Raw genomic sequence first — 13,878 nt, forward strand, 5'->3', positions numbered from 1 at the left:
CCATAATCTCCTCCTATTGCCCGGGGGCCCCATAATCTCCTCCTATTGCCCGGGGGCCCCATAATCTCCTCCTATTGCCCGGGGGCCCCATAATCTCCTCCTATTGCCCGGGGGCCCCATAATCTCCTCCTATTGCCCGGGGGCCCCATAATCTCCTCCTATTGCCCGGGGGCCCCATAATCTCCTCCTATTGCCCGGGGGCCCCATAATCTCCTCCTATTGCCGGGGGCCCCATAATCTCCTCCTATTGCCCGGGGGCCCCATAATCTCCTCCTATTGCCCGGGGGCCCCATAATCTCCTCCTATTGCCCGGGGGCCCCATAATCTCCTCCTATTGCCCGGGGGCCCCATAATCTCCTCCTATTGCCCGGGGGCCCCATAATCTCCTCCTATTGCCCGGGGGCCCCATAATCTCCTCCTATTGCCCGGGGGCCCCATAATCTCCTCCTATTGCCCGGGGGCCCCATAATCTCCTCCTATTGCCCGGGGGCCCCATAATCTCCTCCTATTGCCCGGGGGCCCCATAATCTCCTCCTATTGCCCGGGGGCCCCATAATCTTCTCCTATTGCCCGGGGGCCCCATGAGTTGTCAGTCCGCCCCTGCTAGGAACAACACTACAAAAGTGTTGAATCTGCTTCAGATAGTCAACAAATCACGGACACAATGTGGGTTATTTACTAAAGGAAAATCCACTGTGCACTTGAAAGTAAAGTCTCTGTAGATCTGAGAGGAACATGCAAGGAAAATAAACAGCATTTTAGCTTGCACGTGATTAGATGATAAAATCGGCAGAGCTTCCCCTCATTTCAGATCTACCCCTTAGATTTAGAGCGACTGCACTTCCAAGTGCACTTTCAGTGCAAAGTGTATTTGCCTGTCGTAAATTACCCCCAATGCATATGTCTTAGCAACGATGCGGAGAACGCCTTTGACAGGGTGAATTGGAACTTCGTGTTAGCAGTTTTACGGTACGCCAGCTTTGGCAACAGAATGCTACAGTGGATTTCTACGATCTACTCCCAACCAGCAGCTCGAGTACGAGCTAAGGGGATACTATCAGACCCCTTTAAAATTATGAACAGGACACATCAGAGTTGCCCACTCTCACCCCTCCTCTTCGCCATGTCACTGGAACCCTTTCTCTGCTCAGTCAGACTCAATCAGGACATTACTGGAATCAAAATAGGAGACGACCAACACAAAATTTTGGCCTATGCCGATGAGATGCTATTTTCGATCACAAACCCTCTCATTTCACTCCCCAACTTGATGAGGGAGTTTGAGAGGTATGGAGTTCTCCCCAATCTCTGAAGTAATTTCACCAAGTCGGAAGCAATGGGGATCAACTTCCCACAATTATCGATTGTTCGGCTTCAGGAAACTTTTTTTTTTTTTTTAAATCTAAATGGACGGACAAGGTGCTGACCTAAATCAGCCAAAATCTTTGAGCTAAACTTCCCCCTACTGTTGCCAAAAGTTAAACTACTTTTAGACACAGTAAATGGGAAAACAGGCCTCCATTCTTGGTTAGGACGCTACAACATTATAAAAATGAGCATCCTCCCCAAGTTCCCCTACCTTCTCCAGGTGCTACCAATCCACATACCACCCACATATTTTAAGCCGGTCCAAAAGACTTTCTTCGACTTTATCTGGGCACAGAAACTTCTACGGGTAAAACGAACAGCTAATGCTCCCTAAGCAATACGGGGGATTGGAAGTTCCAGACATGCGTAAAATATTACCAAGCTATACATTTGAGTAGGCTGATTGGAACAGACATGCAGACTTTTTAAAATATGGGCTCATATTGAACAAGGTCAATCGGCCGTCCCTCTTGATAGGGCCCCCTGGTGCTTTTCCTCCCTGCCAAGGGAGGTAACGGACCACCCTTTAATAGGCAACACGGCCAAACTCTGCTCAGTCCTGCTCTCATCTGCCTCCCTATCCCCAGAATTCTCCCCTTTATCCGATATTGGGAAACCCACTCTTCCCTCCAGGAATGGGTGGCGTGGAATTCCAGAGCTTGCGGAGAGCAGGCTGCATCCAAGCCTCCAATTACGTAATGGGGACGTGCCCAACAATTTCGGAGTTGACAGACTAGTCGAGAGTTTTGTGATTTGAGATTTTGGAGTGCCATCCAGATTGCTCACTTTTTTTAGAGCTCTCCCGCTTCTGGGGTTGTTTGGCAGGCCCCTTACCACTTTTGAAGAATTTTGTTCAGAGACGGGGGCAATGTGCACCACACACTAGTCGCCAGTTACTAATCACTCCGGCGGAATCCCATATTTTGAACTGCATTATGGAATGGGAACGAGACCTAGATAAAACTTTCAATAAACCACAGAGAAAACACATGCTCAGGTTTACGTACAAATCCTCTATTTTGTTAAACGCAGGAAACCGACTTTAAGATCCTTACTAGATGGTACAGAACACCAGTGAGATTGGCAAAAAAAATTGCCTGGTGCCTCTGATCAGTGTTGGAGATGCCAGGGGAAAAAAATGGTACCATATTGCACATTTTCTGGTCCTGCGCCAAATTAGAACATTTTTGGAAGGAGGTCCAGCACATCCTCCAAAAATTTACATGAACGGGTAATACCAGATGACTTTCTGGTATGTCAGACGGCCTTCTGACATACCAGGGAAGATATACAAAAAATCTATTATTCGCTACCTCCTTAATGCCGCTATGGCATGCATCCCTCTTAAGTGGAAGTCTCCCCAACCCGACAATAGGGATGTGGATATGCAAAGTAAGAGAAATTATGGTCGCTGTGGAACATATTCTTTTTCTCGGAAGAGGGGCAAACCCTCCTTGACAGTGACTTGAATGACTATAACTACCCCTTTCCTTAATGGCTCATCTTGCTACGGTGCTCGCCCTGATAGGCCCCTGCGTTCAGCGAGCTCACACTAGGTACATCCCCACGCACACATTTCCCCCCTCCCACATATCTATCTTTTTCTTCCCCCCCGTTTTTATTTTTTTTCCTCTTTGTTTTACAGGAACTCGAGCTCCCAGGGCTCCAGATATTCTAATATATAAAATGATTAAAATAGTTTAGGACTGGTCCGGGATCATTAATTGGAGCAGCATGAATAGATAGCCAGCTCTCTTGTTTTAGGAACACTGGAGACATCACAGATGACAGACTATCAGTTCAGAGGCTGTAAACTTTCTCCAAACATAGTATATACTTGCGATGCTGTATTATGCAACTGATTGTATGTATCCAAATACTTGTACTGGACCATGTTCTTGGAATAAATAAAATAATTGTAAAAAAAAAAGAAACATGATCATCGTTGCACAAGGATGCTGGGTTATTCATGTTTGCATAAATATACATGGTTATACATAATTGCATAAAGATGGTTGCAAAAAGATGCATGTTTGGTTTGGACATGTTTGTATAAATAGATATGGTTATTCGTGATTGCATAAAGATACATGGTTGCATAGAGATGCATGTTTAGACATGTTTGCTTAAATATACATGGTTATACTTGCTCACATAAGGATACAGTATAACATAAAGATACATGGTTACATAAAGATGCATGTTTGTTTATACATGTCTGCATAGATATGGGTTTTGTAATGTTGCATAAGCATGTTTCATAAATGCATGGTTGCTTATGCAAAAATGCTTGTGTCCATGGGCACATGTTGCATGAATGGGTATGTACAGTGCACGCTTTCATATTTTTCCTAAATACATAGTTGCATAAGCACATGCTTCCATAATTGCATGCGTCTTTATATGCATATTGCTTAAACACATGCTGACATGTTTTCATTTGTACTACACATGTATGTTTATTTACATTAAGCTGTATACATATGTACTTGTTTTCTGGGACTACATATATATGTGCTTATTTGCATAGGACTAAATGCATATTGGCTTATTTGCCGGGGTGCTTGTTTGCCTGGGGGTACGTGTGTGTGTGTGTGTGTGTGTGTGTGTGTGTGTGTGTGTGTGTGTGTGTGTGTGTGTGTGTGTGTGTGCGTGCGTGCGTGCGCTTATTGACCATGTACTGCATACATAAATGCATGACTGGCAAGAATACTTGCATACCCAAGGGGCTGCATAGAGGTACACCAACATTGTTTAAGGCCTGCATCCTTGGAGGACTGTATATTAGGTTGTTTAATATAGTTGCTGCATTACTTACCTGTTATACCAGTGAAATGGTTCCAGAAAAGAGGCGGGGGGGGGGGGGGGGTCTCAGGTTCAGGGATCTGGCAGTGTCCATATCTCCCCATGGACAGTGGTTTCGGGTGCATCTGAGCCACTGTGGTGCTTGACATTGCAGTGTTTCCTGGTGCATTCATTTTTTGTCAGACGATCACCTTGATCATGCCTGATCTCGGTTGATTGAAGCCTAAGCAGGATCAAGCCTGGTTAGTATATAGATGGGAGACTACTCTGGGATACCAGATGCTGTAAGCTTTGCCCCACCCGGGTGAGGGAGGCATCTGAGCCTGCTGGGTTTTGAGAGTATCTCAGACCAGAGAATCTTGGGGCAGTCTCTGAGGAGGTTTGTTGTTTAGCCGGCAGGAACCTGGTAGGGTTAAGCGCACAGGTGAGGGAGGAAGTGATGCTGACCCGGAAGTGGCAGATTAGGAGCCACTACATAGCAACAGGGCGTTTTCTGGTGAGTGAAAAATAAAAAATCTCTCTCCCCCCCAAATGTTTATTAATACTATAAAAGGACTGTGAATATGTTAAAAAATAAAAAATAAAAAAAAATAAAAAATTCTGGGTGGAACTCTGCTTTAAAGATTTCCAGACGGAACAAACTCAGCCTGTTCTGTTTATTTTTGCTGTATATAGCATATATATTAAACGTTACAGGCCAGGAATGCTTTGCATGTTGCTGGAAGTACTAAAAATAGTTCTCAAGTAATTTTTGCTAGATTTAGACCTACATAGACGTTTTGCAGAAACTTGACAGACCCTTAATATGGAAAATGCACATAATTTGCTTATTGGGGAGTACTGTTATCGCTCATGCCCTAGTGTCTCCTTGTTGTTGTACTAAATGTAGCAATTTATTGGTTAGCCACTACCATCTACCGAATTCTTGAGTTACCAGCCACACAGGGGTTGAAGGGGGTTGATTATAACCAATTTTTAAAGGTTACATCGCCACGAATTGGATCTCGGGTAAGTCATGATAGGAAATGACTCTATTTAGTTAGCCCCTTTTTTACATCTGAAGTTTAAAGCTATATTGTAAAAAGAAAGCACTCTGCTGCTTTTTATTACTGTATATATACACACTAATCAGCCATAACATTATGACCACTGACGGGTAAAAAAGAATAACATTGATTATCTTGCTTCAATGGCATCTGAAAGTGGTTGGAATATGTTAGGCAGTGAATGAGCATATTGGACCTGAAGGTGGTGTGTTGAAAGCAGAGAAAAATGAGCAAGTATAAAGGTTTGAGCAACTTTGACAAGGGCCAAATTGTAATGGTTAGTAGACTGGGTCAAAGCATCTCCAAAATTGCAGCTGTTGTGGGATGTTCCTGGTCTCCAGTGATCAGGACCTACCAAATGTGGTCCAAAGAAGGAAAACTGGTAAATCAGTAACAGGGTTGTGGGCGACCAAGGCTAAGAATACAAAGGCTGTACTATGTAGTCGGATCCAATTGAAGAGCTACTGTAGCTCAAATTACTGAAAAAGTTCATGCCGATTAAGATGGAAAGGTGTCAGAACACAGTGCATCACAGTTTGTTGCGTATGGGCTGTGTAGCTGCAGACCAGTCAGGTTGTCAAAGCTGACCCATGTCCACAGCCAAAAACAAAGACAATGGGCACATGAGCATCAGAACTGAACCACAAAGCAATGGACAAAAGGTGGCCTGCTCTGAATTCAAGAATGGTTTGAGGAACAAAACTAAGTTTGAGTCGTTGATTTGGCTTCTAAATTCTCCAAAATCACAATCCCATCGAGCATCTTTGGGGTGTGCTGGAAAAACGAGCCAAATCCACTGATCCCTCAGCTCATAACCTACAGGACTTAAAGTAGAACTATAGGAATTTTTATTATTTTTTTTCCATTTTGGATAGCAAAAGGTAGAATTATAACCCCTGCCAGATTTTCTTTCGCCATCTGTGTCCCATTGTGGAGATTTCCCTTAATTTCCTGTCCCATAGCCAAACAAGAAGTGAGGGGAAAGCCCTGCAAATTAAGGGAATTCCTTGTGGTCACCAGAACTAGTGTCTCCATTGGAAGCGTTTCCCCCTCCTAGTACTTTTCTGGGGATATGGGATTTTCTTTCACTTTCAATGATGATGGTAAACAGGACAAATAGAGAGGATGACTCTCCCTAATTGGGGCACAGACAGCAATAAAACCCCGACGGGTGTTCTAATCCCTCCACTCTATCCAAAGAGGAAAAAAAGTTCTGCCTTTAGTTGTACTTTAAAGGATGTGTTGTTGATGGGTTAATGCCGGATACCACAGCATACCTTCAGAGGTCTAGTGGGGTCCATGCCTCCACAGGTTATGATACAGTTATTGCAAACAGGCAGATAAGTGTATTGCATGTCTCTACTGCAGGAAAGAGCCTCCCTGTCCACAAATTTTTATTTTTTTTCAGCTGTAGTTCTGCTTTTAGCCTTGAGTCAAGAGCTTATAATGATATGCACATAATTTGTTTTGCCTATATCTCCATTCACTTCATTTTAATAGTCAACTTGGGCGGCACAGTGGTGTAGTGGGTAGCACTCTCACCTAGCAGTAAAAAGGGTCGCTGGTTCAAATCCCAACCACGACACTACCTGCCTGGAGTTTGCATGTGGGTTTCCTCTGGGTATTCCGGTTTCCTCCCACAATCCAAAGACATGCAGGTAGGTTAATTGGCTTCTGTCCAAAATTGGCCCCAGTATGTGAATGGGGACCTTGGATTGTGGGCTTCTTGAGGATAGGGACCAATGTGAGTGTGCAATGTACAGGGATAGGGACAATTGTAGACACTCACTCAGGTTGAACTTGATGGACTGGTGTCTTTATTCAACCTAACTAACTAGCTCTGCAAATGGACATTTTGGTACATAGTGGTTAATATCTTCTTAATTTTAAAGGAGAAGTCCAGCCAGAGCTTTTTAGGCTGAGCTTCTCCTAAGGGTCACAGGAGTGCAATTCGTTTTGCACTCCAGTAACCTGTTTTCAGCGGAGAGAGCGGTCTGAAGTCCGCTCTCCACTGACATCACTGCCATCAGTCGAGGCAGCGCATCGTACCGACTTCCCAAGTCTGGATCTAACAGCTGCCTAGATTGATGGCCGTCTCAGCGAGCCACTGAGACAGCCTCTCCCCGCTCCTCCACAGCTCATAGCTCCAATGAGCATGGAGAAGCAGACCAGGGGAGATGCTGACAGGGAGGAGTGAGAACCGAGCCATTAATGGTGTTCAGTGGCTCGGTTCTCAGTGCAGAGACGTGGGGGGACAGCTGTAGCATCGGTCTGATGCTCCATCCACCAAGGTAAGTATGATTAGAAGAAAAAAATTAAAAAAACATACTTTTTTTTAAATCCCAACCCTAGGATTATGGTCTTCTGCTTTAGTACCTTTTTGCCTGTGCACACATCAACCCAATAAAAAAAAAAAAAAAAAAAAAGGTAAATTACCAGCTGCATAAGTTATAAAACCTGTATATTACCACCTGTGGTGATATCATGTAACCAGAGATTTCTCTGGTTTAAATGGCTGCCAGGGGAGGGTCTGAGCAACATCACTTCCAAAATTCTTTTCAGAGACTATATGTCCCATGATACCTGTCCTATCTTGATATAAATCTATTGGATAGTCTTAAAGCAGTCATCCCCTATTTTGCTGGAACAATCTGGAATTTCCCAAACCACCTCAGAGGTCTTGACTAAAAAAAACCCGCACAACATCTTCTCCATTTTCATTCAAGTTCAAACAATGTGCGCTATAAGACCAAGCGAGAAAATCACCTGTGGACATCAGTTATGGTTTGGCAGATCCCAGAATGTTTTCAGTAATATTGTGGATGATATTATATGATAATAGGATCTGCTGTGTGTTAACTTTTTTATATGAGGTATTTTATTCTTGTGTTAAGATTTTAAAATTATGTTTATTAGCCCTCCTTCACATTGGCTGCGACATTTAAATCATGTGACTTTAGCTAAAATCGCACACTATTTCAAAGCCACATGTCAGTGCGACTTCGGGTGTGGCTTTGAAGACATCTCTGTGGCTTCGTGCACAGATATCTATTTGAGTTGTACCTGAAATTGCCAAAAGTAGTGCATGTAATACTTTTTCAAATAGATGCGGCACCGCAAAGACATCGGCATGCCAATTTGAACAGTGTGATTGCCGGCAATAGGATGTGACTTGTCATGCGATTTGAACTGTCAAATTTACTTCACAAGTCACTCCAATGTAAATGAGGGCTTAGAAATGTTTCTTCTTACAGTTGGTGATTTGACAATCAGATTTAATGGTCTTGCATTATAGACGAGAGACTTATTTAAAAAAATTCCCTTATTCTAAAAATCTTTTAGTCTATTTGGTCTGGAACAGTGTTGTCCTAGAATAGTTTCTTTTTATATCTCTGGGGAAAAGCACAGTTTTTTTAAATCCTTTAGAAATGCGCATTAGAAGTAAAACACAACAAACTAGTGGGGGGTTAAATGAATCGGAAGCAGACCAGGGCCCAAGGTGCAATTCATCTACCACTGTATTGTGATTCACAATGCTAATCTACAAACCATGCCAGTAAAACAAATCCCTGACAGCTTTTCTTTTTTTCCTCCTCCGCCCCCCCACCCCCCCCCCCCCCCCCCCCAAATTGAACATCAGGTTACAGTACAAACTACTGAAGAATCCATTCCATTCCATTTGAACATCCATCTGAAGACTGAAGTGACGTGAAACCAGAGGCAAAATGGTGTTCCAAGCAGTTGGAAAATTACTTGGCAAACAGTAAGTATCTGCATTTTTAAAATTTGTATGTTTATGCATATAGAAGCCTATTGAATATCTGGATGTTTAGTTGCTAACTACTTCGCTACATGAAGGCCTTATGCACACTGCTGCTCCTAAACTGACATTTTTGGGGCTTTTGCTGTTTTTCGCCGCACCCCCTGAACGCACCTCAATAAAAGCCTATAGGGAGATTTACTAAAACTGGTGCACACAGAATCTGGCGCAGCTGTGCATAGTAACCAATCCACTTCTAAATCGAGCTTGTTCAATCAAGCTATGATAATAAAACCTGACTAGTTACTATGCACAGCTGCACCTGATTCTGTGAGCACCAGTTTTAGTAAATCTCCCCATAAGTGTCCATGCACATAGGGGGACAAGCAACGTTTTATAGACAGTCAAAGCTCCCTCTCCTGAATGCTGAGGAGCTTTTAGGTATAAATAAATGTCAAACATGGCTAAGCGTGCCAAAGCGCTAGCTGCATTTGGCACTTGAGCATTTATTTTTATATATTTTTTTTTCATTTCAATGGGCAGAATAGATTCAAATTCTGTCCATTAAATCTAAATAGACACCCAAACGCATTTAAAAAAAAAAAAGGCGGCTTAAAGTATTTGTAAACCTATAACTTGTTCTTGTACCTATAGGTAAGCCTTACCTATAGGTACTGTAAATATTTCCCAAACATGCACCGTTTAGGAGATATTTGCTATATATGCAGCAAATGACGTAATTGCCACATGCACTCTGGAGGAACGACCACCCGGGGCTGTTGCTTCAGAGTACTGTGCCCTAAATGTCATCACAGCTGGAGTCCGCAGACCCAAAAGGAAGACGGATGAAGATGGTAGCGGGCATCACTGGAGTGCTTCGTTTGCAGGTAAGTTTCAAAATGTGCCAGTATGCGATGCATGTAAGGAAAAACAGCATGTACAATAAACCAGTGTGCATGAGGCCTAAAAATTTTTTAACTTGAACCATATTCTTATGTATTTTATTTAGGCAGGTTATATGTAAAAGAAAATACTTTACCTATTTCATTTTAAGAATAGGTAAGAAGAAAGGAGGTTAACCTTAGCTTGAAGAAATGGTTCTTTACTGTTTGAGCCGTAAAAAATGTGGAACTTCCTTTCCCAGGAAATGGCACTAGAATGTGGACAACTTAACCCAAAGGTTTTTTTTTTTTTTTTTTTATGGAAATTGTTAGGGAGTAAAAATCAAACGTGTAAATACACACATAGGTTGAATTGGATAGCCTGGATCTTGTGTCTTTTTTTTTTTTTTTTTCAATTATCTGCAATATCCCTATGCAATATTTTATATTACATAGTTTATATTTACCTCCTCCAGGCAGCAGAGGGAGATTTTAGATATTAGTTTTACTGCTGTGCTATAAATACAGATCTTAAAGTGATTGTAAACATGTTATACTTGCCTCCTCTGTGCAATTGGTTTTGCACAGAGCAGCCCGGATTCTCCTCTTCTCGGGTCCCTCTTCGCTGCTCCTGGCCCCTCCCTCCTGACGAGTGCCCCCATAGACCAGCAGCTTGCTATGGAGGCATCTGAGTTGAGCTGCAGCCCTGTGTGTCTATTCATACACACAGCTGCTGTTCGTTCCTGACCCCCCCCCCTGATTGGGTAACTGACTTTAATTGAAAGCTGTGGGAGCCAATGGCGCCACGGCTGTGCCCCAGCCAATCAGAAGGCGAGTCCTGGATAGCCAAGGGAATTGTGGACTTCGCTGCACAGAGAAGGGGCTCAGGGTAAATGTTGGGGGAGGCTGCTTCACACAGGTTTTTTATCTTAATGCATAGAATGCATTAAGATAAAAAAAAAAAAAAAAACTTTTGCCTTTACAACTCATTTAATTCCACACTATGGAATCAGTCAGTTGAATGGCTCAATGTGGGGACATTACCTTCCCCCTCTGATAGTAGAGATTGTACCATCTAAATCTTCAGCCTACTCTCAAATTCACATAAAAGCATCCTGTATTTTTTAAGGATTTTGTACAAATATTGAATATAATTAAATAAAACTGACCAAAAAAATATTATGGTCTTCCTTTGTAGATTGTGAGGCTGTCATACTGATAGTGTGTTCACTACATTGTGAGTCACTTGCCCAGAATAACCAATAGTTATTCCTAAACAGTCTAAACTCCCATCCTGAATCCCTCTTCCATGTCAGCAAGTTTTTAGGTGGAGAAGCCAGACGGACACCACCCCAGCTCTAGATCTTGCACCCTAAAAACAAGTTGCCAATAGTAGCTGCCATGTTATCCTCACAGGCTCACTTTAAGTACAGAGAACTTTTGGGGAACTTGAGCACAAAATCTCTCTTCACTTGCAGTTACTAGCTCGGTAGCTAGTAACTGTATGGCTGAAATTGCATTTGCACCAAAGTGGAAATCGTAACACAACTCAGTGCTGCCAGTAATAACTTATGATTACCTTGTGGATGTCTTTAAATATATTATTGCAAACAGACTATTCACACAGCCTTTGGAATAGTGAAGGATCAGAGGTTCAATCGTGACATCCTCAATGGTTTTTATTAGGGTAACCATCATGACGATCCAGTCCAAATTTAATGAGTATCGTGTGTAATTAGAGGTATAGGACTGAGTAGGATACTCGGCTTTGCAGAAGGCTTGGCTTGTTTACACGGAGATTATACATTAATAGATATGCGTCTTTGCCAGGCATAATTCCTCATATTATTAAAAGGATAAGAAACCTTGTGGTATCTTAATTGTGACACAAAGCCAAAGATGAAAGAGAATAGTAAAGTTTTTTTTTTTTTAAATGCTTTTAGTTCTTGATTCAGATTTAGGGGCAGCCAAAGCTCCAAGTAAAAATTAACTTTATTGTAATATTTAAACTTGACTGCTCTGTTGTTCAATCTCCACCACCCTTCCCAAGGTATGTATATTTATGATTTTTTTTGGCATACAATTTTCACAATGAAGGTGATTTACCCACACTTGTGACAGGTTAAAGCCCAAAGTAAGCCATAGATGATACAATTTTCCCATCAACACAGTCAATGTTATTGGGGAAATCACTTCCGCAGTGCTGTTGTGTTCTGCCGGTAGGGAGCCTTTTCCTTGCTGGCAGAACACGTATCTCTGCTGGCTGCTATAGCTGCCGGTAGTGATCACGTGCAAAAAAAAAAATCACAGGCCGAGTTTTACTGAAGTCGGTCCCAACTGAACAGGTTAAGTTTCGATCTATCTATGGACGGCCTAACTTGTTTCTTGAAATAGTTTGTTTGGACCCTGCACCACTACCAGACCACAGTGCAGTATCCTACAGCGCTGATGCTGCATACAGTTTTTATACAGCGCTCCCAGCGGGCACATCTGTTAGTAAAGGAAATACTTTGTTCGGACTAGTTTAGCCCAAACAAACTATTTAGTTACTAGTAATTTGTAAACTCACATTTAAAAAAAATAAAATAAAAAATAACAAACATGTTATACTTGCCTCCTCTTTGCAGTTTGTTTTGCACAGAGCACCAAAATGACCCTTTTAAGAGCTATGGGCCGAAGTGACGTTTTGACATCTCTTGCTCCCTGCAATGGTATGGAGATGGGTGGCTATCTTCCCCTCACTCGTCTCCATACCCAGCAAGGAAGATGATCTGATCGCTCTGGTAAGGGGCGCAGGGGTACCGGAGCTCCGCTGCAGACACCACTATTATCGGGCCAAAGAGCCGGCCGAAGAAGAGGATACCGGGGTTATGGCAGCGAGAGATAGGTCTCTCCAGTCTCCAAGTGGCCCTTTGTCACATAAAAAATATTTGATATGTTTGTTAAGATTATACCAGCCATTTACCTGACCCTAGACTCAGTTAATCTTCTTTTCCATCTCAGCAGTAAAATGAAGAAGAAAGCCTCAGCAGAAACAGAGAAACTTTACTTGGAACCTCGATACACATCTGCCCGAATACTAGATGCTGATGTATTAATGCTGGTGGCGTTACCTAAAGGACTCAATGTAGATGAATGGCTGGCCAGTAATGGTAAGTTAAAACAGATATTTTCATCAGCTTGGGCTGCTTTTGTATAATTTCTTCTGAACTCATAATTGTAATGTTCTCTATGAATACACCCAAGACCACCAGGCAAGTAGCCAAGTACACATTTGATTTTTTTTTTTTAAATATGGAAATGAAAATTCTTCATGCCACAGAATTTGTAGTTCTGGTCAGCTAGTCTTGTGATCTGGTACACTATTTCAGTAAAATTGGAGTAATGGAGGAGTAAAGAACATCAGTCCCAAACCTTGGCAATTCTGACCGAGCATATAATAAAATAAAAATAATAAATCTATATATTAAAAAAAAAATGCAAAAGCATATGTTAACTTGGTGAAAACTTCATGTCAGAAAGGTCAGTAGATTCAAAGATAGAGGCAACTCCAGTATGAGCATCTCAATTTTTTTCTGTACAGTTAAGCTTGCCGAGCCATCCCTTGTCTTATAAGTCTCTCTATTACTGAGTGAGACTATCCATTACAATAAAGGGCCAACATAGATATTTAGAACAGTAAACAAACAAAGGCTGCACCAGCCTTGTGCATTATCCTTATTAACAAAATCAGAGTACATTGTTATACTCACAAATCAATGTATGTATAAGTTCCTCAAAATACATCCAGGAACAGAACATCACAACTTCTGCATATCCTCTTATCCCATCACAAGACAAAGTTATGCAGGTTTGGAATGCTGAGGCGCTTCACGAGACATACCTGAGGAAAAAGGTATGTCCTTCGAAATGTGTGAGCCTTCCGGACCCGCTTAGGTCCATCTTGTGCTGAGACGATATATGCAGAATTGCTAATGTTCTCTTCCTGGATATATTTTGATGAGCTTGTACTTACGTT

At 42.2% G+C, this 13,878-nt stretch overlaps 1 protein-coding gene across 4 annotated transcripts in view; it reads left to right on the forward strand.

Annotated features, from left to right (window-relative positions):
* The window catches only part of LOC143933929 (MOB kinase activator 2-like), a 90,527-nt gene that overhangs the window by 46,808 nt on the left and 29,841 nt on the right, over positions 1-13,878 (forward strand). For 3 of the 4 annotated variants that reach the window (XM_077457085.1, XM_077457086.1, XM_077457087.1), the window contains 2 exons: positions 8,860-8,982; positions 12,864-13,012. In XM_077457085.1, the coding sequence (XP_077313211.1) occupies positions 8,945-8,982; positions 12,864-13,012 (187 nt within the window). In that variant the 5' untranslated portion in view covers positions 8,860-8,944. The remainder of the gene's footprint in view (positions 1-8,859; positions 8,983-12,863; positions 13,013-13,878) is intronic. The other variant, XM_077457088.1, reaches the window with a different exon arrangement.

Source organism: Lithobates pipiens, unplaced genomic scaffold (genome assembly GCF_037356315.1).
Source record: "Lithobates pipiens isolate NorthernLeopardFrog02 unplaced genomic scaffold, aLitPip1_a1.2 Scaffold_27, whole genome shotgun sequence".
Taxonomy (NCBI): domain Eukaryota; kingdom Metazoa; phylum Chordata; class Amphibia; order Anura; family Ranidae; genus Lithobates; species Lithobates pipiens.